Below are 25354 nucleotides of genomic sequence, written 5' to 3' on the forward strand. Positions count from 1 at the left end.
TGAGTATTGTCCTTGATGATGTTTTTGGCTCTTGAGAGAGTGCGACAAAGTGCAATGTCTGACAAAGATGGTAAAGGGCATCCTATAATGTTTTCTGCAGTCTTGATGATTCTCTGCAGAGCCTTTTTGTCGGCAGCAGAACACGCAGCAAACCACACAGAGATGCAATATGAAAGAATGCTCTCAATGGTGGATTTATAAAAGGACACCAGCAGCCTTAGATTCATTCTGTCTTTTATTGCACTTCACTTTGTAAATTACAAAATTACTGTAAACACTGATGGCACCTTATATATTTCTTATTTTAATCATTCCCCTTTAATAGTTAATAATTGTTTATTTTTGTGCATTATATAGGCTATCATAAAACATCTATTCCAATATTGAAGTTAAACAGCACATTGTCAATCTCTGTATCCGATATTATGCATGCCAACTCAAAAAAAAACTCATAACAGTCATAACTTTTATTTCAAAACAAAGATAATTGTGTAAAAGAAATATGTACAAATACAGATAATCACATACATCTGTACACACACAGACAGACACACACAAGCACAGAGACAGACACGCACACAGAGACAGACACGCACACAGAGACAGACACACACACACACACACACACACACACACACACACACACACACACACACACACACACAAACACAGACAGAGACACACAGAGACAGACAGACACACACACACACACACAGAGAGAGAAAGAGAGATACAGACAGACAGACAGACACACACACACACACACACACACACACACACACACACTCAGCTTGAAATTCCCCTCCATCATTGAAAAAACAATCAACTGAGCATAACCCTCAACCTCCTTATCAGAATAAAATCAACGCAGGACTCCCCTTCTGCCATCACCCACACACCCAGCCCCAGGTGGGCAGTCCTCGTATATTGCAGTGCAAGCACAGAGTTAACGAGAAGGGCACCCGGAACTCTTGCTTGTATTGCTGGAAAATGCACTCCAGTTCACAACACCTAATTTAGATAAAATACAGAACAAACAATATGAATCATTTTGAAGAAAGGCATTAATATAGTACAGAGTCATACAAGGAATTATATATATATATATATATATATATTTTTTTTTAAACAAAGTTATTGGCTTTGTCTGTAAAGTACCTAAGAGACTTTTATTTATTTATGAACAACATAAACTAGTTTAAAAAAAAAAGTTATGCTGTTTAAATGATAAAAACAACTAAGGAGAATCACAATGAATCTTATTTGAGCAAAATACAATGTTCAACTCCATTACTTTAATTAATTTCACCACAAATGTATTTAACATAACTTACGTACTGTAAGTGTACTACTCACTACATTCACGAATGTAACTTTTACAGTACGATCTGATACTGAGGAACAACATTTCTTTTGCAATGGATGGAACAATCAACTACATTACTTACATAAGTCTTTCTGCTCTATTTGAAGACATCTTTCAAACCTTAATTTGTTTAAAGGCGAATTAAGACTTATACATATCATTTTAAGACTCGCTGAATCTCGCTGAAGTCATTTTGATAATATGAGATCATAAAACATAACATTTTTTGTCAAATCTAAAACATTTCTGATGCGTTAACACAAAAGAACAATTGTTAAAACAGCATAAATAATCCTTATTGACTTACTGCCATCGAATCCATCGCCGGAAGTGATTGTAATGAACTGCGCGTGCGCAAATGCGTATAATTTGCGCGTGCGCACATGCGTCTACTTTGCGCATGCGTGGTAACACATACGTGACGTACATACGTGACGTGTATACGTGATGTCACCGCGCTACAGTCTGCAGCGAGGGGTATCTCCCTACTGCTAGGCTACTAGCCAATAATATATAGCAAAATTGAATAGATAATTAAAAGAAAATACCTGTATATCCCAGATGAACCTCCAACAGAGAGATGGAGAAGATAATACATGTAACAGGTCAGGTGCCATGCATGGGGTTGATGAAAATGTTACATTCGTCGTCTACACATGACAGGCGGCAGAGTAGTTGATCGCGAGAGAGAAAGAAATAAGGCGCGTGGCGTGCTGATTGCCAAGGCAGAGCTATAGTCAGTGAAGCAGATTTTGGCAAATCAACTGCTTTCCTGCTGATTCATAAATAAATAAAAATATGGGGCCTATATTTTTTTTTACCTGATAATCTCCATCGTTTGCTGTGGAGTCACTTCCTTTTGGTTTACGTCACGGCCAATTGTGTTTACTTATTAGATCAAAATTTAAATATCCATTGCTAATCAGACTTGCCATAGCCTGTCAACTAGTTTCCAAACTAAATTACATAAATCTAGAGATATAAAAAAAAGAAATAAGACAAAATTAAGAATGACAACCAAGAGAGAGTGAAATAAATTAGCAATATCACATTCGTAGCAGTGCGATTATATCGCTCTATATCAGCTCGGCTGTGATTCGGCCCGTAGGCACAAGGCTGCAAGTGTAAGCCGATCGCAGCAGAATCACAGCCATACTGATATAGAGCCATATCGCAATGCTACGAGAGTGATATTGCATTTATACAACAGTTCAATGTCATAAGTGTGTAAATAAATAAGAAACAACAACGTAGTCTTTAAAACCACTCTTTTGTGCGGAACTACTTCCTTCCGCCACTGATTCAAATTTCAAATTAACAGTTGAGCCCAAGCGCCAAACCTCCAGTCCATACTAATTCTAAAACTTTAAAACTCGCAATGAATGAACGGTGAGTTGCTTAATTGAAGCTTATTGTATGAGAGCGATCAAAGCGAGTGCATTAACGTTACCTAGCTGATATTCTTCAGGTCAATATTCAATATCACAAAATCATTTTGAATGTCCGCTGAGGAAAGCAATATCTTTGTCTTTGTCCTAATTAACAGTTAAGGGGATTTCCCATGACATGGCTAATCAATGCATCTGTAAGTTTCGTCTTAAGGAGTTGTTTACAACCTTGTTTCAGTCCCTGAAAGTAAAGTCTTACTGACTCACTCATAAAGACAGTCTTTACTGCCATCTAATGGCGCAATAATGTAACTTTCACTGAAGTCGAAATCACAATCACACGGGCTCTTTCTCAATACCAAATATGGCATTCTATTTCTATAAAATATTATTAATTGAAAAATAATATTTAAAAAAAAAAAAAAATTATATACAGCCATTGTAAAAGTATAAGAAGTTTGTACAATAGGAAATAAACAAACAAACAGTTTAGTCAAAAGTACAAAAGCAGTGCTAGTTTTGCACTGGTCACAAGGTGGCCTGGTTCTATTTTGGGGGAAGAATTGTGCAGTCAAGCAGTGTTTTCTTTAATTTCAGTACAGATCACAACAAAAACAACAACAGTTAATCATAAAGACAGCCATGCTGCTGAACTCCTGCAGAGTTCCTGTTGCCATCCTGCAGTGTGACGAGCCACACTCCATCTCAGACCATTTGAAACAGTACTCTTTGACAGGCATGACATTTTATTCATTTTTTGCTTACTTTTTGCTTAATCAATTTTCTCAAATGCCCATGGGTTATTTTACCACAGGCTTGGTCCACCTGACTGAAATCCTTGGAAAGGACCTTTGAGTCCTGAGATACAAAAGAGGCCGCTTCACCAGCTCCATGTCAGCAGTCTCTGATTTGTGCCTTGAGACCCTCTCAAGGCCACATCGCTAAATCCTATTGAACAGGCTGTAAAACCCTTCAGGCGGACAGGGAATCAGTGCAATAGGCACTGAGGAGGGACTGCAATGTCATCAAAGGGGCAAGCATGCAATTTAGAGACATGCATGAATCAGGACTTTGGGGCCCTCTAACATAGGCGCACAGAAGACGGTTGCCTGAGAGTATTTCAGTGCTTAAACAGCATTTAGCAGAATCGCATAGTTTACAATTCCAACCATTGAGAATGAAGAGCACTTACGCTGATCAAAGGCTTTTGTGTGAACTATAAGTCAGGATTTATACCAAAAGTCACTGACCATGAGTTCTTCTTCAAAAAAAAATCTGGTTTGATGTACAAAATAACATTATATGGCTTTAGTAAATAAGGACAAATAGTGATTTTTAGGTGAAATACTTAAACATTTAATGTTAATGGGGGAAAAATGAATCTCACAAAGGAAACAATGGGTGAAAACCTTTTTTTTATGAATTTAAAATCTAAAATACATACTAGTGAGAGGAAAAAATACCTTTATTTTTTAATCAATCAGTCAGTGAACAGTAAACACATTCATGATATGAAATGGCTTGTGAATGATATCTAATGTTAATATTGTGCATGAACAGACAACATAGTCTAAGATATGTGTAGACAGGTCAGGTTAAGGAAACATATTTTAATACACAAGAAGTTGTGCCAAAATGATTGTGGCAAACAAAAAAAAATCATTTATTCAGTGCCTCTGAGACATGGTACAGCACATACTGGTTAAAAAAAGACTAGAAGCCCACAGGGTTGTACTGAACACATCAGTAGCACTATAGTGGATTAGGTGTATGAAATTCCATATGGATAGAGGATAAAGTGTCTTCATAAAACACATCTGTCTCTCTCAAACAACACTGTCAGCATCTGTTTCATCAGTGAAATGCACCGAATGCAACCAAAGCCTCTGATATGTCCAATGAATTATGGGACATGTAACCGCTATTTTTGAGTAACATTTTTTTTACATGAATATTTGTTACAAAAATCATCCACTTTGCTGTATCAAAACTTCTGGAATCAACCAGAAGAGTAAAACAAGCAATGACACTAAGAAGAATGTCCATATGAAATTTCACATTAATCACAAAAGAAAAGAAAAAACACACACACAGTGATCCCATAGATGCAACAGAAGTTTTTCCAAATAATTTTGTTTGTACAAAAACTCAAGTGACAAGTATTGAATTATTCAAGGCATCTTCTCTTTGCCCACGGGAGCTTTTTCGAGAGAGCGACCGTTTTTAGCAACAATTAACTATTTCAGTCTTGCACTTTTATCCGTGGAAGTATGTAGTAAAAAAAAAGTGCTTACTAAAATAGAAAAAAGTATTCTATTTTAATTGTTTCAAATCATATTTTAGCTCTCTTTATTGCAAAATAAATATTTTCTCTTTTTAAAACCTAAAACTATAAGGTCTGCCCCTCAGTATCCAACAAACCTTGGATGAAAATAAAATCGATACAGACAAGCGGGGAGGAAAAAAGTTACACAAACAATGTAGCTAAAATTGGTTAAATATACCAATTAAGACATCTTCAAAAAAAACAAAAACAACAACACAGATGACAAACAATTCATATACAAAATTTTATATGGATACAGTTAAAAACACTGCCTTAGTTGGCCTCACTTCTCTGGTTTAACCCCCTGAAAAATATGTGCCAATGCCCTGAGAGAGAGCAAACACCTCCACGTTCAACCAGCTTCTTTGGCGTTACGGTGAGGGAATAAATGACTGGCAAATTCTCCTTAAGGCAGACTCAGTTCTTTAAAAAAAATCTCCATTTATTAGATACAGGAATCTACTGGAGTGAAACAGCGCCTGTATAAACTGTTGTGTTGAGTGTTCAAAAGCTCTTTTGGACGGCTTTATTTCTTGGATTGAGCCATGTAGCTGTTCTCGATGCACAGCACGATGAAGGAGCTGGAGCAGCTAATGGAGGTCTGCTGGAGGAGTTGGCCAGCCTGCAGAGATGAGGCCAAACCTGTCACTGCACGGTCTCCGGCCCGCCACGTCTCACAGTAGTTATCCGTCTGCCTGTGACCCCTGCCACTGGACCCGTGCCAGATCATCTTCTCTGGCCTACAGGACACAGGAAGAAACATCATCATTTTAGGTGCTTCTCAGACAGCAAAACCTGGACACCTGGACACCCAGACCTTTCCGAAATTACAAAGTCAAATTGCATTGGCTGACTGCGGGGTCATGGTGTACAGGATTTTAATCAGTCTTTTGGGAAACTACATTTTGTTTACAAGATTGGAAGAATGAATCATTGGACCGGCCAAAGATTGGGCACTGAATCGTTGAAAGATATTGTTTGAGGCACGTAACTCTTTTCCCGCCAGCGTTTTTGATCATTTTCACAAAAATTTTCATGGCCCCCAGAATACTTTGTTGTATGAATATCTGAACATGCAATATATCAAAAGAAAGAACAGACCCTTTGCTTTTAAACCCCCCAAAAACTTTTATTTTAGCTTCATGCTTTTTTTTTTTTCAACACTTGAATGTGGGTACGTTTCATAAAAAAGTAAGATTTTAAGCAAAAAGTGGAGAAAATCGCGTTTTTGTCAAAGACTACATCTGGATCGGATTCAAACGATGATCAGAACATCGATTGAGTAGATCGAGTCCCTCAACACCCTCTTGTCCTGGGTTGACATTTCATTCTGTGACATTATGCAGTTTTGATTTATATGCCATTTAAATGTTGATGATTGCATTATTTTACATATGCATCTGCTTACATGGGCAGTAAAGAAGCAGAAAGGGATAGCATGTGTTTTCATAAGGAGATTCAGTACTCTATCAGAAGATGTGTAATTGCGCCCCTACTGTATAACAGCGATAACACAGAAAGCGGAAAATTCCGTCAATGGTGGGGAAGCGTTGTATCATAAATGATGGAAATTTACGACAATGGTGGGAAAAGAGTTAATAGCAAGTAAACGGGATATCTTAGAGCAGAACTGTATAATATATAATGTTTTTTTTGTGGATGAACGGGACAGACAGATGGATAAAATGACAGACAGACAGACAGACAGATAGACAGATAGACAGACAGACAGATAGATAGATAGATAGATAGATAGATAGATAGATAGATAGATAGATAGATAGATAGATAGATAGATAGATAGATAGATAGATAGATAGATAGATAGATAGATAGATAGATAGATAGATAGATAGACAGACAGACAGACAGACAGACAGACAGACAGACAGACAGACAGACAGACAGACAGACAGACAGACAGACAGACAGACAGACAGACAGACAGACAGACAGACAGATAGATAGATAGATAGATAGATAGATAGATAGATAGATAGATAGATAGATAGATAGATAGATAATTCATCTCTAGCTCCAGTGGACTGAGTGGTTTTAAGGAAAATGAAAAGTGACAGGATGATCTGCCGAGGCCTCTGTTTGAAGGGTTCACACAGATCAGCCAAAGCCACTGGCACTCACCAGGCACTGTCCCTCAGGACATCTCTGCCATCAAAAGAGTACATAGGAGCATTGTCCTTCATCCTGCTCTCGGAGTCACTGAAGAGAGACTCCCAGCTTCTGAAAAGGACTTGATCCTGCAGAAGAGACCATCAATGCCATGAAAAGACAAGAAACGTGATCACCAAAAATGAGTGTATTGGTTAAGTTCGGTCTTGAGGAGAAAATCTCAAAATGATCCACAAGATCAAATGATCACCTTTGTGTTCTGAGGCCCGAAACATACTCGGTGCGAACGTAGATGATTCTACAAGCCCCTATACAGACATGGTGATCGTCTTCATCTGATTCTACCTACGCAAGCTCAATTTTGTATGTTGTGCGTTATGGATTTGGACTGCATGATAAAAGCCATCTCAATCTAAAATAATGTCCTTTCACGCGGCGACAACCAGCAACATGATATTTTCAATTATTTGGTACCACTAGAACTGTATATTAAACATAGTATCTTCTGATTTGTTGTTATTGTGCTGGATCACAAAGCCTTTTCACTTCTAGTCTGGACAAATCGCTTGGAAAATTAGAACACAGTGTTCGGCTAATTTAAATTCTACCTGGTGGAAAAAATGTATAACATTTCTGATTAATCTGATTATTAAATTAGTAGAATCTGATAAAAAAAATTTTTAATCATGTTGTTGCCAGGGCCGTCCAAAGCATGGCTAGGGGCCCCGTGTGAGTCGGTCCATTCATGGGGGGTGGTGGGTTCGCACCTGCAAAAATTGCACCGCCCTAGGACGGCCCTGGTTGTTGCCATTTTATGAAAGCAATGGAGAGGCCGTGCGTTACAGTTATTTTATCACAATTAAAGGGGTTTAACGGTACTCCACTCTGTGCTCTGCCTAAAACACCCATGTTAAAATCACTTTAATCTAATGGCTTGATGCTTTGATAATCTGAAATGAAGATCTGCATGAGTAATGGACTACACACCTTGAGGTTAACAATCGGTAATGTGTCTCTGTCGGATTTGCGGACGATACTGTAGAGATCCTGAAGTTTGGAAGACAAGAAGGCTCTGAATGTTCCCTTCATCCCCACGGCCCGAGCTTGCTGGAAGCACAGGAAGTCTGCCCCACGGATGCCTCTCATGTTCCCCACTTGTGGAGAATTCAGGGCAATAAGATGCAACTGCACAGAGAAAGAAAGTCAAAATGGAAAAAAACAACAAAGGTGAACTGTGCAAATATTGTGACTTAGTTGACCGAACTAACCCCTGGTCCGGAAGTGTGGGTGTGGCCTTCTGGTTGATTGACAGGGGGGCTGGGACGGCGGGCTGGAGTGATAGGGTTCCTCTCAGGTTGAACAGGGTATCTGATTTCTGGTTGTACAGGATTGTACCTGTTATCAGTGTAGGGGGGGTATCGTGGATCTGGGTAACGGGAGTCAGGCGGATTGGGGTTTCTATTCTCTGGCTCACTCCTTGGAAACTCAATCGGCTGGTGCGGTGGAGAAATCTGCTCCGCTCCATTGTTAGATGTGTGGTCCTGGGAATAGTGAACAACAGGGGGCGGCTGGACCGCTGCCACCTCGTTGTCCTGGAGGAAAAGCCAACAAGCTACAGTCATTCCTTCAGGAATTGATACGCTCATCCACTAATTCCAACTTCCTTTGATTAAATGGTGGGTGCTTATTTGAATGTTAAAGAGCTTTATTCACACTGCTTACCAGCTCTCCATAGAAGGGTTTATAATCTCCAAGCTGCAAATAAAAGGAAAATTGACTTAATATGTGAAAAGATATGTCAAAAAACAAATTCCAACACTATATAATGTTCTCCTTGAAATGGGTCAGTGACAAATATGGATAAGATGACAAAATGGAGAATTAAAAATGATGAAATAGTGAATCTTATATAATCTATATAAGATTATTTTAATTCAGAAATGTTATCATAAAAGATTGTTAACATCATTTTATGCACAAAAATGCCTTCTTTTATTTTTATTTTAAATAAATGAATAGGTGTGCACAAAAAAAATAGTGTGTTTTAAAGAACTGTACCATCACTTGTCTGACACCATCCCGAACTCTGAGGTAGAGATCGTTTCGGTCCAAAATGTAAATCAGAGCACCTTCTGTCTGTCTGCGTGCCGTCGCAAACATTATGTCATAAGATCTCATGACAGTCACCTGCTGACACATTTAAAACCAGGGGTATGATTAAAGTATCAAGTGTCAGGTGTTTTATCAGATACACTAATTTCTTCAATGAATGTCCCACTCACCCCAGATCCAGTGCCAGGAATTCCAGGTGAGCCGGGGGGACCTGGAGGCCCGGGAATACTGAGTGCTGAAACATACAAAAATCACACAGCATTGATTGTTATTTAAGTTCCTCAAGAATATTCTGAAAGCAGGAAGAATGTTTTACTCGTTTTTATCTTACGTGGTCTGTAGGCTCCTGGCAATGACGGTGACCCTGGAGGGCCAGGGGGTCCAGGAGATCCTGGGTTTCCTGGACGACCATCATAACCAACCCCAGGTGTTCCTGGTGGACCCTGCGGTCCAGGGGGACCTCTGATCGAGTCTCCTTTAGGTCCCTGGAAAATATATAGACCATCCATATGTAGAGTATGTAAGTACTCAATTCAGGTTGTGTCCAGAAACTCCTATCAATCCTTACAGGAAGTCCTGGGTTTCCTGGCGGTCCCTGTCCAGCTCCAAAACGAGGGTCATAAAATCCACCTCCTGGCTCTCCTTTCTCTCCTTTAAGACCGGACTCACCTCGCTCGCCCTTCATCTCATTCTGAGGAAACCGGTTTCATGTTTACATCATTGTTATAATCAAACAACCGTTTCATCAATGCATTTAGTGATCCACATACCTTGAGGGCATAGATATCAAGATTTGAGGAAAAGCCTGTAAAAAAAAGAAAAAAAAAGTGAATATTACATTATACATTCGTACATTAAATATCACAATACCTTTTACAATGATTTGATAATGATGTCAAGCTAGTAAGTCAGGGTACTTCAGACAGAGCCCAGGATAGCGTTGTTATTGCCGCCTGAAACAGCAACAGTGGTACATTTTACCTGGTGATCCGGGAATCCCAGGAGCTCCCTGGTCTCCTTTATCTCCTTTCGTAGCTTAAGAAAACAAAACACTGCATTGTTCATAGCTGTCAAAAAGTCACGGATGATTGGAGACATTTGAACTCTTTCTAATTAATATCATTAAAATCAACATAAAATGCAGTTCCCAATACTTTATTCTTCCGGAATGTTGAAAATGTTTGAGTGAAACAAGGCATTGAAGGGGAAAAAAATGTAGGTTGGGATTTGATTTGATCCATTTGGAAATAATTGGACCAGAACAGACATAGAAAAAGAGGCAGAGCAAGTTTTTAAATTGATTTTTTATTAAGAAAAACATGTACAGATAAATCTTGCACAGTACGATCTTTAGGAAAGAAGATAGGGTACATTTTGATTTCATGTTGACTTTTGTGACACTTATAAAATATATTTTGATCATCTGCTGTGACAAGAATGACTAACATCTTACCTGGGTGTTGCCTTGAATAATCTTCATATCTCTGAAATGGAAAAGGAGATAGCAAATTAGTGCTGTGGCAATCATGATCACTTCAATTCAACAACCACCATATGGAGCTCATTTTGCAACATTTCATGCATGAATTACAGCTTATTTTACACAAATAGCACTTACTCCAAATCTGTCCAAGGGCACAGCAGGTCCGGGGGGACCAGGGGGTCCTGGGGGACCGGGGGGACCCTTGAAAAGACACAAACTAACTTATAAGGGCAAGCTATTTATATAACAATCTCTGATGGAACAAACTGCATGGTGTACTTACTGCGTAACCATATCCAGAGCCTGACGCTGGGTCTCCCTTCTCTCCTTTGTATCCGTTCACACCTGGGCGGCCCTACAGCCATAAAATTAAGATATTAAGTAAAATTCAATTACATACTCCGTTAAGTATGCTGTTGCCTGTCATCGAATATTTTTTGTTGATGAAAGTTATTTTTTGAAAGACTTACAGGTCTGCCTGGCATTCCAAATTCACCTTTCAAACCAGAAGGTCCAGCTGGACCCTGAATAAATGAGATACGACTTAGTTGCTCTGAATGTTCTTTTTTAACAAGTAGAGGAATGATAGAATTGTTTCTGTCTGAACCTTGAATTGAAAAGAATATGTAATAAATACAAACGTACAGGAGGTCCGACTGGTCCAGAATTCCCTCTCTCACCCTAGAGTGAAAAACAAATAAATTTTGATGTATGCTACTCTTTAGCATTTTTTCTAAATAAAGTCATCAAAACTATGAATTAACACAAATATGGTTATAAAATAAATGAATAAATAAAATAAAATAAAATACCTTTTGGCCTGCCAATCCACCAAGGTAATGTGGGTTTCCATCAGGTCCAAGAATAAGTCCAGGTTCTCCTTTTTCTCCCTGCAAACAAAGTAAGGTTGCAGCAGTGAGCCGTTGAGGTTTTTAAACACTTCATATTAAGCTTTGTGTGTTGATATCTGCTCACAAACCTTAATGGCATAGCCCGGTGAACCAGGTTCTCCTCTATCACCTTTCGGTCCCATTGGGCCCTGATTGGATAAAGAGACAGTGTGTAAGATAAATGCACTCAAGTCTATATTATTAATGCGCCAAATTGCAATGCTGCTTGGAAGCCGTGAACAGTCTACCCTTACTGTTAAAATAGATTATAATATTTGTTTTATTACATTTTAATAGAAAATTAACTGAACTAACTATGAATTAAACATTACAATAGTTAAGGGCTGCTTTGCATCATATCAAATAAACTGTTTACCCAGAGTGAAAACCACTGCAACAGCCTCTCTTGTCTTGAGGCTTTATTAATTACTTCTAATATGTATGAATGTCTAAAGGGATCAAAAAAGGAAGGGAGATGAACAAATTAAGTTATTTAGTGCTTACTGGGAATCCTGCTTGACCAGGAACACCAGTCCCACCCTGAAAACCACACAAACGATACATATTAGATATTGGAAAATTGTATGTTATGAGTCTGTTTTTGAATGTCCACAAAACAATTTCTGGTATCCTAATGTAGTAGCAAGGGACTATTAGAGGCAGGACTTTCATACCTGAGGCCCTGCTCCTCCAGTTTCATCATACTGTACAGAAAAATGACAAACAGCTTAATAAAAACATGAACTATTTCCGGCAAACAAAAAAGGCAATATAAATTTGAACACTTACATTTTCAGAATAACGATAAATAATTTGTCCAGGTTGTCCAGGGGGGCCGGGTGGACCTGGAAGACTAGTTCCATCTCGTCCAGGTTCACCCTAAGCAGATGATCACGTGGTTTAACAATGATAAAGTAAATGATGTGCAATTTTGATTTTTGCTAAATTTGTCCTAGATATTACATTGATTCACTTCAGACAGAAGTAAACTCACCCTCTCGCCTCTGTCTCCCCTGTCGCCCTTTGGTCCCTGCAGGCAAATGCAAAACACTGATATCAGCCTGAAGTACTGGACGCCAGACTGGCTATTTAGTACATTTACACAAGAGATTTATTCAAATGAAACGCACCTGTGGTCCAGGGAAGCCATCCAAACCAGGGCGGCCATCTTGTCCCTGAAGTCCTTCACTGCCTTTCTCACCAGGATATCCTGGGAGGCCAGTCTTACCCTGAGGAACAAGATATGAATAAATGGCACAATCCCCAACTGAAAATGATATCTTTGGGATATAAAATAAATCTCATTTGAATGAATAAATAGTCTTACTTGTGGTCCTGGGATACCAGGAGGTCCCTGAAATGAAATCGGTTTTTGCAGTAAATTAACTTCTAAAAACCAACAAGGGTAGATAAGAACCAATAAAGGTACAACAGAGAAAAATGTACCTGAATTCCAACTGGTCCTCTTACCCCAGGGACTGAACTGAAGTGAATACCAGAGCCCTCCATATCATCCTGAACACATATACAGAGAACACAATATTTGATGGGTTTCCTAAAAGACAGTGAAGCACAAAGGATGATTGACTAATACTTACAAATCCAACATGATATCTTGGGCCAGGAGGACCAGGTGGCCCAGGTTGTCCGACGGGTCCCATTGGTCCTGGAAGACCAGCAAGCCCACCCTGCCCAGGGAGGCCAGGGGAACCGGCAGAACCTGTGGCGCCCTTTAAAGACAACGAGTAAGATGAATAAAACAACGCATGCAGTTAGCTTGCAAGATACCAAGATTCCAGGCAGGAGCAAAATATGTTAGTTTGCAGAAAACACATTCACACAACGCATCTACAAAGCAATGCCACAAAAAGTCCACACTACCATCAGTATAATAATGATGCTATATTTCAAGCATTAGAACTGTAGTGTAGAAAGTTGAGATGTCTGTGAAGAAAATCGATTGCCACACTCAAGACTTGCTACCTGCCACCCTGCAGCTTTAAAGGAGAAGGATGAGGTATAGTAGGAAAGAAGATCATAGAGATAGCTGGGAAAGTAGGAGTTTTGCTACAGAGACAGAAACATAAAAGAATCCTGAGGGGGTTTGACTATTTCAGAAAAATATGTTTTCTGAAACAGCTTTCCACACAACACCATTTCCTAACTAGGCGTGACACAATAATGCAACATTATTCTTACATTTTTCTTCAACAATGGGCATTTTTGATCATGAACATCCATTTCCACTACATTTCGAAATATGCATTGTGTTTGAGAGCATTTTTTGGTCGAAATGACAGTTATGGAATTTTTTGGACTCCTTTTTATGTATCTTTACAGTGTTTTTTGAGAATTTGGCAAAATTACAACAAAATTTGACTCTTAACGTTTAACTTTCAGCGCAAATATGCTCTTCACTGACAATTTTGCTTGCATTATAACCAAGTAAACAGACTTTTAATAAAACGTTATGGAAAGAATTGTTGGTACAAATAATTTTCATAAAAATACATAGAGAAATCACTTTCACTTTGTTTGGATTATCCTATTTGTAAAGTATTTTTAATATTTTTTTTATATTTAGTATTTTATTGAGAATTAATTATAATTCAATATTATAATATTTTATAATGGATATTCATATTTTAAGACTGAAAGGCTGCATCTGGGAAAAGGAGTCTAAAAAAATAAAAAATAAAAAAAAATATGTAGATACCTGAAAAGTAGCAAAGGCCTGGAAAAAAAGATCTGAATAAAAAATGTTTTGAATAAAAATAAGCCCTACAGAGATTTTTTAGTTCTATAGGTTTCTGATGCTGACAGTTAAAACTCACTGGCACAAAATCGTACTCCACATAACTATACATCAGACATGTTTAGTGATTGCTATTGTGGAGACAAACTTCTCCCTGGATCTTGCTGTCACTCCTGGGTAGAACATTATGTTTGACTCTTATTTAATTCTCAGTCATACAGAGTTTCACAGTTTGTTCAGCTGTACACAACAGATATGTGATATATGAATATGAGCATAGAGTGCACAACGGTTTCTCACTACATTACGCAAACTGACCTTCTCTCCCACAGGTCCAGGTAGGCCCAGCTCACCGGCATCACCCTGTGGAGCACAAAATCAGTCCAGCGTCTAAAGATAGCTACCATTACAGGGATCTCAACAGAGCTGAATTATGCAAGTCCAAATCCATTAAATGTCCCGCATAGCTCTCTATATATAGACAGGGTTCCCACACTTTTTACCAATGGATTGTCATGACTTTTCCATCACCTTTCCAGTCGTTCGTGATTATAGCATATTGCTGTTTTAGAAATCATTTTATAGATATTGCCTAGGTGGATTTACATTTGTATGTCAGACTGTGATGATCCAACCAAGGTCCTCTACTCTATGTTATTGGCTACTCATTGAGCCCAGCCATAAATATTTTGTCAGGCTGGACTTTGTAATTCTACAGATAGCCCTGACGTCAAGTGAATTCATTAAATATACACAGTTTACAAATGTCTCCAGTAAGACCAATAAACAAACTGATGTCATCACTTTGGCCTATGAGCATTTTTACTCTGAACAAACAAAATATTTTAGAGAAACTTTGTAAGATTTGATACATTTCTAAGACTTTTCCAGACCTATAAAATGAAATTCCCTGTTATGTTTTAGGTTTTCCTGGAAGAGGTTGGAGTTCTGAAGTTTCAATCCACTACTTCATACCTTCTCTCCTCTTGAACCAGGTGAGCCTGGTTTTCCATCAGAACCTGGTGGACCTGGAAGTCCCTATTAAAAACAATATAATTTTTAACAATTATTTGATATGCTTATTATGACATTAAACGACAGGGGGGACTACACACTATGCAATGCATCAGAGAACACACAAAAGGCCACGTCTCTGACTCATAAACACTGTATTCCGACACAACATATTCAAACCAGTGTTATACATGTGACGTGTATCATGTCTTCTTAGACTTACCGGTTGACCTGGAGCTCCATTTTGCCCAGGAGGACCAGGAGGCCCAAACCCACCAGAGCCTGAAGACGCAAGGCCAGGGGGGCCGGGGGGACCAGGAGGACCAGGTAGGCCAGGCAAACCGGGCATTGCCTATCAACCAATATTAAGTTACAAAGTGAAAAAGTAAAGTGTTAATAAAATTCACTACATTCTGCTTCCTGACATCCAAAGTCTGCACTGTTGCACTCTTGTGATGTACACAACTGTTCAAATGTTAGTGGTCATTAAGATTTTTTGAAAGAAATGAATACAGTTTTTTCGCAAGGATGAGTTAAGTTGATCAAAAGTAACATGATTTCCACAAAAATTTTAAGCATCAGAATGGTTTTCATATCTATAATAGGAAATGGTTTCTTGAGCACCAAATCAGCATATCAGAATGATTTCTGAAGGATCATGTGACACTGAAGACTGGAGTAACGGTTCTGAAAATTCAGCTTTATGATCACAGGAATAAATGACATTTTCAAATATATTCAAATAGAAAACAGTTATTTTACATTGTAATAATATTTCATAATATTTTTGATCAAATAAATCCAAACTTTTGAACAGTAGTGTACATGACGTGAAATCAAGGAATATCAACAATGGGGTTCCTTTGTATACTTGTTCAGCATGAGATCTGAATTAATACTATACTGTAAGTTAATATAATGTCCACAGGACGTACTCGCACACTGTCCATATCAAATCCAGAGCCCTCCATGTCCACAAATGTCTGAAAAATGAAACATTTTTATAAATCAGTTTTTCAATAAGAAAGGGATCATAAAAACAAATGACTAATAATGAACTCACAGGCCTATCAGAGCGAGAGAGGGGTCCTGGTGGGCCAGGAGGCCCTGGAGGCCCACGGGGTCCTGGCTGACTTTCACCTCGGTCTCCCTAAAATAAAAAATGTAGAAAAAATGTCAAACAACTGAAATGGAGGCATTCGCAATTCAATTCTAAATGGTGAACAAGACACTGATACCGTCAATTATCATTGACACAATTATTATGACACCAACAATTATTATGACACCAAAAATACTTACTTTGTCTCCTTTGATTCCAGGAGTCCCAGGAAAACCGGGAGGTCCACCTTGACCCTGTTACAAAAATGTATCTTTAATCATTTGTACTTGAAACGTAAGAATGCAAACACAAATACACAAAATCAACAAAACAATCAGACTTGACTTCCCGTTTTGTACAGTGAAAACAAACTGTTCCCGCCAACAAGTATAGTATACACTAGCAGGTATAATTTCAGAAGAATAATGTCATTCAGATATACTGAGAAATGTACTTGACCCAGGGCTGTTTTATAAGAGAGTTTATGAAATGCATTACTTACAGCTTTTCCATCTTCACCAGGGTCACCCTATAAAAGAGAGGATAGAATATTAGTTTTGTTCAGATATGACCAATGCCCAATGCATTATGCATAGTCTCAAGGACAAAAACACAATGTGCCTTTGTGTTTGCAATGATGCATATCTTAAACCTGTATTAACATCATTCTCTGCTTGTGATGGGGAACACCATAGGGATCTATTACTGTGCTAACACATCAACGGCAAACACAAGACCACTTCTGACATATGCGGCTTGAAAATGGTCTAACGCTGTTCCTTTTAAATGTAAATGCATTCGCTAATAGAAAACAGAGGCAGTTATTGAACCATTCCTTTCTCTGTGAGCTACTCACCGGCTCCCCATCAGTTCCAGCAGGGCCAGCGGGTCCTGCAGGTCCAGGTGGTCCTCTCGGTCCTGCCACTTTTTGAAGAACTGACCCATCTCCTCTCACCTCTACCTCTGCACTGGGCCCGGGGGGACCGGGAGGCCCTGGAGGCCCAGCGGGACCACGGTCACCCTTTGATCCAGGATAACCAAAACCAGGATTGCCCTGAAACCAAAAGGTAACAGAGATTTGAGCATGGGTGTGCCTTACTGTGAGAAAATCTACATAAATGTCTGTAAAAAAAAAGCATTAAAGAGAGATGCTTAAAGGTATAATTCAGCCCAAAAATGATAATTTTGTAGAAAGTAATTTCATGAAACACAAAATAACATTGCTCATTATCTAATTTTGTGATTTTGGCACAAACTATTCCTTTAATTCACATTGTCTCAGTCATGTCTAGGTATAAGCATCGCAACAAACCTTCATTCCTTTCTCTCCTACGACACCCTGTGAAAACACAAGACAAAAATGATTGACCTGTCTGCCACTCGCACCACTCTAACAGATGGCTGAACATTCAAGCTCCCCATCAATGACTTCACACATTACTGAGAATTTTGAAGGACACAACAAAGTAACAATTCAACTAAAGAAAGGTGCACTATATCACACACAATAGAACGTACTGAACGTAAGATAGATGATTAGATAGATAGATAGATAGATAGATAGATAGATAGATAGATAGATAGATAGATAGATAGATAGATAGATAGATAGATAGATAGATAGATAGATAGATAGATAGATAGATAGATAGATAGATAGATAGATAGATAGATATTCCTTCTTATTACTTTAAATTGACACTGAGATGTTCAGAAACACTCAGTGAGGTTCACACTACTCAACAGACCTGCTCTCCTTTTGCACCGCCACCAGACGCAGATCCTGAATCGCCTTTTGGCCCCGTAAGGCCCCTGTCACCTTTGGAACCCTTCTCTCCTCTTTCTCCTTTCTCTGCTCTTGCACCAACAGAACCTGTACATTTGAAAATGACTTTATTAATATAAAAATCGTGCATTAAAGTTAGAGCTCATCCAGAAATGAAAATTCTGTCATTAATTACTCACCCTCATGTCATTCCAAACCCATAAGACTTTCATTCATCTTTCGCAACACTATGAAGATCTTTTTGATGAAATCTGAGAGCTTTCTGTCCCTCCGTTGACAGCTACACATCTACCACTTTGACGCTTCAAAAAGTTCATAAAGAGATCGTAAAACTATTGAAATGAATTGAACGGTTTAGTCCAAATTTTCTGAAGAAGATTGAATTTGGGCTTTTATTCACATATAAACATTCATCAACTCACACATCAGTTATGGTAAACGGAAGCTCAAGCACGTTCGCTTGACATGCGGGAACCAATGAGGTTCATTATTGTATTACGCAGCGTGTTTGAGCTTCTGCAAGAACCAATGAGGTTCATTCTCGTGTTACGCAGCACGTTTGAGCTTCTGTTTATGTTCGCTAATCAATGTTTATATGTAGCTGTCAATGGAGAGACAGAAAGCTCTCAGATTTCATCAAAAAGATCATTTGTGTTTCCGAAGATGAACGAAAGTCTTACGGGTTTGGAACGACATGAGGGTGAGTAATTAATGACACAATTTTTCTTTTTGGGTGAACTATCCCTTAAATCTTACTCCAAAATATAAGTAAGAAATCATATTTTGCATTAAGAAAATAAAGCCTATTCTAAGATCATTAAGATTAACTGTGATATACACAAGTTTTCATGTTAATTTTCATTACCAAAATGCTTAATGCTAAAAAATAATTACATATTTAAATGGTTAAGTACGTATACATCATACTAGTATTTGGTGTGTGGCATTTATTTCACGCTGAAATATAAAAATAAGACTTATTACAGTAAAAGTAAATCATACATACAAACATTATGGCAATAAGAAATTTAGGGGGAAATGTGCTTAATGATAAAAATAATGTCAGAATGTAGAATATCTAAATAGTCCTAAAAAGGCTTTTGTCTTTTTTATATATAATTTATTTGTTGTGAAACATGACCTGGACATGTTTTTGTGATTTTCAACCAAAAATAATCTAGTTGTATAAAATAAAAATAAAACATGACAATAGACAAGGACGATGGGCCAAACTCCACATATTCAAGAATATGCCAACAAGCAGAAGCTTCTATAAGCAGCTGAATATGCAATCTGTCAATACAAATGCCATATATCAATTATGCTAGCATTAAACAACAAACATACATATGTGCAATAAACAACATACATATGCAGCAACACTATCACTTGCACCCGGGGTGCTGCAGTCCTTGTTGGGCATCCACAGCTTTTTGCCAGTATTTCATGCAAAGCATCATGTAGAAATTCTGCTGAGAATTTCTATCCAGAATGTCCCATGTCCATTTGAGAGATTTTCATCTTTTTATTACCTGTTGGACCTGCAGAGGACTCCACAGAATACCGTATCCCATCATCAGCTGAGCCCGACGTTCTTAGAGAGTAGTCAACAGAGTTCGAAGCTTTTCTAGAATCCTCATACGACCCCGAAGTTTGCTTGCTAACATCATCCGAGTCAAGAGTTTGTCGAGAACCACCATACGTGCCCGATGATTGTCGAGAACCACTATGTGAGCCAGGGCTTCGTTGGGAATCACCATATGAACCAGAAGTTCGTTCAGAATCACCATATGAGCCAGATGTTTGTTGAGAATCACCATAGGAGACCGGAGTTTTTCGGGAATCCCCATATGAACCAGATGTTTTTCGAGAGCCGCCGTAGGAGCCAGAAGTTTGTCGAGAGGAATCGGCTGATCCTAATGTTCATTAAAACTTCCCAATTCAGCTCATTATGAGAGAGATCATATAGCAAACCATTTTAAAAGTAATGTAGATGATGTTTGAAGCAAGTAAGAATGGATTATGGTTAATCAGACTACAAGGCCATTGGGCACCAGCCTCCCTTGTTGCCCACACACCATGTCACAGGTAGTAAAAACAACCCCCAAATCTTATTTTAAATATATATCTAAAAATATATATAATAATAATAATAATAATAATAATATTATTATTATGTGACTTTGTATTATTGAATTACGTGACATTCTGTAATTGTGATATAAAACCTGTATCTCTCATAATTGTGACTTTATATCTAAAAACTTCAGCTTTTCATAAATTTAACTTTGTATAAATGTGAGATTTTTTTGACAATATTAATTTATACAAATATCAATTTTTACAAATATAAGAAGTAAAATAACAACTTAAAAAGTCACAATTACATTTTTCAACAATGACAAATGTAGATTTGTACACATCAAAACTGCATTATTGCCCCATTGGCATTGGCCATAATCCATCCTTGGGTTTAGGCCGTCTATTATAAAATCAGAATAACACACCTCTTAAGAATACTTTTGCAATTAAATGTAAAAAGACATTTTCTCCTTGCTTTACACCAATAGAGGGAGCCAAATACCACAGTGGCTCCTTCCATAAACGCACACAATTTCATGATTAATACTAAAATTAAACCTCAAATACATTTTAAATCTCCTTGTCTTCAATACCCTGCTAAAAACACTAGCTTAGACCTGGTTGACCAGTTGGGGAAAGTGTACTTTGAGTAAGATGGGTGATTAACAAACTGAACTTGCTGGTTGCAACACTTTGGCCTGGTTTCACAGACAGGGTTTAGATTAAGCCGGGATTAGGCCTTAGTGCAATTAGGACATTTAAGTATCTTTTATAAACGTGACGCGAATCTTGAGACAAAACAATGGCACTGATATATTTTAAGATATTTCAGTGCTGCTAATTGCTTTCAGTTAAAACAGCTCAAACACGCATATGGGACTAGACTTAAGCATTGTCTGATGTCTAAGCTAAGTATGCAGCCCAAATGTTTTCTTTCATAAACAAAATAACTGTATCAACAAAAGGAAAGTTGTAAATTAACCAACAAAAGCACAAAAATGCATTACTCCAAGTTTACAAGAAGAAAAAGAGCCACTTAAGAGTTCAACAGAGCAATAAATGCTACTGATGAGCTGTACTGTCAGACTAGATGATGCTTTATAGACAGACCAGTTCAGACCTGACACTGAACAGACAAAGCTCACCTGTCTGCTGCTTCTCAACTGTCTTTCTGCTGGTCACCGGTGGCTGCTGGATCGGCCGAGAGGAGGGAGGTGTCGGCTGAAAGTGATACGCATCATTAATATATCAATTAACATAAATAAACTGCAAATCAGACAGTCAATCAACATTGAAATGCAATGAACAGAAATAACAGCATGTACTGTACATTGATAAAAATTCACATTCTTAAAGAGCGCCTTTTCTTGTTTTCCCAAGTAAAAAAGTCTAAGCATCCTTAAAACAAGACAAATCGGCAAAACTGTTGTAAACATGAGATATTATTGCTTGTTTTCAAATAATTTATCTTGTAAATAAGTGTATTTTGTCTTTAAGCACACAAAAGTGGAAAAAATCTGCCAGTTACAAGACAAAATACACTTACATAAAGAGAAACTAGTGTTCAAAAGTTTGGGGTCAATGTTTTTGAAAGAAATGCTCACTAAGGCTGCATTTATTTGATCCAAAATACAGCAAAAACAGTAATATTGTGAAATATTTTTACAATTTCAAATTGTACTATTTTAATGTTTTATAATGTAATTTATTCCTGAGGGAAAAGCTGAAGTTTCAGCATCATTACTCCAGTCACATGATCAGAATTCAGATATCATGCTAATATGCTGATTTATTGCGCAAGAAAAAAAAAATCACATTGTTATCAATGTTGAAAACAGATGTGTGGAAACTAGTACTCTTTTCAGGATTCTTTGACAAATAGAAATTCCAAAAGAATAGGAAATATTTCAAATAGAAATCATCTGTAACATTACAACTGTCTTCACTGTCACTTTTGACCAATTTAATGCATCCTTGCTTAATAAAAGTATTAACTTTAAAAAAAAAAGTATCTTTCTGACTCCAAAAAGACTTAATGTGTCTAGCAGATTTGTTTCTCAGGTGAATTTATCTTGTTTTAAGGACATTTAGATATTTCTACTTTTCTCTGTTTAGGGGAAAACTAGAGTATACATTTCCTTAAAGACTAAATGCCATAAAAATCTAATTATGATTTCTTGGGTTCTTTAAACAATATTAATAAGTGCATCACCGCTTATTCCTTTCATACCTGTTCCGACAGTTTAATTTCCTTTCACTGATTATGTACAAACAATGTGACAAATACAACCATGATGACCATCTTAAAACACTAGACGGCACTTGATATGGCAAAGCAAAGAACCGTGACACTGACTGCACAGATATTCGTATACTCACACACCGCGTTCAACCAACTGGGAGGGAGATTCAGACATACAGCTCACAGTTAACAAAGCTCCTTGAAGAAAAGCTGCCAGGGCTGGCCGTTTGAAGCGCAGACACAAAGAGGGCCTGACCTTGCACTTTACAAAACACGTGCTGCTGAAACGGCAGAACCCACTGATGAAATACCAGGCATCAGGTTCTAGAACACTCTGATCCTCAGATTTCACGCCGGGATTGAGAAAAAGGAGACTGAGAGGACACGGAGTGCTCTGATGGCCAGTGTGAGAGGATGCTGACAGCGTGTATTTTTGGACCAAGAGAACGACCGTCTTGGGGAATGCAGGCCACGGGTCCCGGGGTCTAAAGATAGAGGTCAGGAGTGGGCAGTTAGGGGGCTGTCCGGCTAGATGAGGAGGGGCTGCTAAACATCTGCCATCACGGTCACTGCTGCGGAGATGGGAGAATCTGACCTTGAACACATTACACTGAGTTATGCTGGAGGAGTTGAGGATATGGAGGAGATCATACGGCACAGAAGGATATTTCCTTGTGCATTAAAAAAGGGGCCATTCTTTGCTGGCATGTGTTTTTTGCATCATGGTCTTCCAGGAGAGCAATTTAGAATGTACTGGATTCTTCTGGATATGTTATAGGGCTGGAATACTTCAGCAAACTTGTTATAGGAGTCTAGATCTGAGGTCTTCAAACTATTTGATTCCACAAAATATGATGATATTTTAAATTCTAAAGACCCATTTATAATGTGGGGAAAATACAAATATTCTAAACATGTCAAATAATTTCTGAAAACCCTTACTTTTAATGTCAAATTAAATTGTTTTTAATGTCAAATTTGGTACATTTAAATTAATTTGTGTATTGAAAGTGAAAATACAAAATATCAAACAAATCATATTATATATAAAAATAATCATATTAATGGCATAGAATTGACATAATTATGGATAATTAATTATATATATATATATATATAATATATATATATGTATATATATATATATATAAGCCCCCCCTATATATATATATATATACACACACACACTGTAATATTGTAATTCTAAAGTTTAAATTCTATATTTAATTCTGTTCACTCTTCAAGTTTTCCCTCAAATCTTTATTTTCTATATTATAATTTGCATTATAATTAGTAATGACTAAATAAAGTCATTTACCAATCTCCTAAATTTAAATGCAATATCCTTTGTCGTCCCAGACTTTTGGACCATAGCCTCCTCTAGGTATCCTTAATGATTTTGAGAACAGATTGAAATAAAAATAGACTAATAAAATATGACACGCATGCATAAGACATGCTAAAATTCAATTTTCTTTTTCATAGAAAAAGTGTAATGAAGTCAAACTGTTTTCCACTCTCACAAGACTCCTTCTCTTCCACTAGATATAATAATCTCATGAAATTGGATTACAAAAAATTAGGCCTACACAAGAGGCTGTCATGCAACACAGTTTGCAAAAATGCATGTCCACCAGGTGCCCTCTCCTCAAATGCACTTTCTAACATCCAAGCAGGGTTGGATTGACTGTGAAACAAGCGTGGAAAATGTCCCAGGGGGGAATGTGGCATCCTTTAAAATGGATTCCACGGTAAGATAAAGGAAAATTTACTTTACAGCACTTCTGTTTCTGTCACAGCATGTTAAAATGCATTGGATACTGTAAGGCAAACAAAAGCCATGTAATTTAAATTTACAAGGTAAGAAGCAGCTGTTTCAAAAATGTTAAAACAAATATAAATACTTGTAAGTGAAAGGAAAGAAACAGCAACCTCCAAACTAGTACAATATACTCAATTCAAACACAAAAAATGGCCTAAATGTTCTCAAATTGCACTACACAATTAGCACTGATGAATAAACCAGTCAAACAAAAAGCACTCTTATGGAAGACAATCCTTGCAGTCCACACCTAAGAGCCACCTGGTTTCTTTCCATTGTAATTAGCTCTGGCATGCTCAGACAGGGCCTCGCACATCAGTAGCAAGGGTTCATTTCAATTTCCACATGGTCTATTTCTGGATTAGTAACACAAGGCATGGGAAGATGGGCTTTAACATCTGGGATTGGTCTGGAGATAATAGCTTTCATCCGGGACTTTCCCCCAGAAGATGAGCAAGTGTACAACGACAGACCTGTCAGAACTCACAGGCCGCTGCTCTGTAAATAGCCTCAGGATCGTCATTAGATGTTTTAAATGTGGACATTAAATCGATCACAACAAGTTTACAAATGTGAGCTTGGCTTCAAATGGTTACCAAACAAAGCATAACAAGGAAATACCTGGACTGATGGTGGTCTGTCTCCATCTCCACTTGCTCCATAATCACCTGATCCCTGAAGATTCTGAGGGTTGAAAGGAAAACTGCATAAATTCTCTTAGAGTGGTAACAATGAGAAAGGGTCATTTCATCACACTGTTTTCTAGACAGCTGGAGGGCATGTAGTACGTCATAGGTCAAACTGATAGGCATTAAAGCTTTATCCTGTGGAAAACCTAACTTGAGGCAACACATTC

The 25354-nt window shown here is 37.8% G+C and overlaps 1 protein-coding gene across 4 annotated transcripts in view; it reads right to left on the bottom strand.

Annotated features, from left to right (window-relative positions):
• Positions 1-4201: 4201 nt before the first annotated feature.
• The window catches only part of col18a1a (collagen type XVIII alpha 1 chain a), an 86891-nt gene continuing 65738 nt past the window's right edge, over positions 4202-25354 (bottom strand). For 3 of the 4 annotated variants that reach the window (XM_056265652.1, XM_056265649.1, XM_056265651.1), the window contains 38 exons: positions 25120-25182; positions 21580-21655; positions 18315-18439; positions 17879-17905; positions 17423-17620; positions 17069-17095; positions 16767-16820; positions 16528-16614; positions 16400-16447; positions 15688-15816; positions 15426-15488; positions 14769-14813; positions 13294-13425; positions 13142-13210; positions 13023-13049; positions 12826-12924; positions 12690-12725; positions 12485-12574; positions 12370-12399; positions 12200-12235; positions 11785-11844; positions 11618-11695; positions 11451-11486; positions 11276-11329; positions 11089-11160; positions 10941-11006; positions 10776-10806; positions 10304-10357; positions 10093-10127; positions 9891-10013; positions 9654-9807; positions 9493-9557; positions 9269-9400; positions 8933-8965; positions 8479-8802; positions 8198-8395; positions 7223-7338; positions 4202-5820 (listed from right to left, as the gene is read on the bottom strand). In XM_056265652.1, coding sequence (XP_056121627.1) covers positions 5607-5820; positions 7223-7338; positions 8198-8395; positions 8479-8802; positions 8933-8965; positions 9269-9400; positions 9493-9557; positions 9654-9807; positions 9891-10013; positions 10093-10127; positions 10304-10357; positions 10776-10806; positions 10941-11006; positions 11089-11160; positions 11276-11329; positions 11451-11486; positions 11618-11695; positions 11785-11844; positions 12200-12235; positions 12370-12399; positions 12485-12574; positions 12690-12725; positions 12826-12924; positions 13023-13049; positions 13142-13210; positions 13294-13425; positions 14769-14813; positions 15426-15488; positions 15688-15816; positions 16400-16447; positions 16528-16614; positions 16767-16820; positions 17069-17095; positions 17423-17620; positions 17879-17905; positions 18315-18439; positions 21580-21655; positions 25120-25182 — 3306 coding nt within the window. In that variant the 3' untranslated portion in view covers positions 4202-5606. The remainder of the gene's footprint in view (positions 5821-7222; positions 7339-8197; positions 8396-8478; positions 8803-8932; positions 8966-9268; positions 9401-9492; positions 9558-9653; positions 9808-9890; positions 10014-10092; positions 10128-10303; positions 10358-10775; positions 10807-10940; positions 11007-11088; positions 11161-11275; positions 11330-11450; positions 11487-11617; positions 11696-11784; positions 11845-12199; positions 12236-12369; positions 12400-12484; positions 12575-12689; positions 12726-12825; positions 12925-13022; positions 13050-13141; positions 13211-13293; positions 13426-14768; positions 14814-15425; positions 15489-15687; positions 15817-16399; positions 16448-16527; positions 16615-16766; positions 16821-17068; positions 17096-17422; positions 17621-17878; positions 17906-18314; positions 18440-21579; positions 21656-25119; positions 25183-25354) is intronic. The other variant, XM_056265650.1, reaches the window with a different exon arrangement.

Source organism: Rhinichthys klamathensis, unplaced genomic scaffold (genome assembly GCF_029890125.1).
Source record: "Rhinichthys klamathensis goyatoka isolate OS25496 unplaced genomic scaffold, OSU_Roscu_1.1 h1tg000237l_1, whole genome shotgun sequence".
In the NCBI taxonomy this organism is placed as follows: Eukaryota; Metazoa; Chordata; class Actinopteri; order Cypriniformes; family Leuciscidae; genus Rhinichthys; species Rhinichthys klamathensis.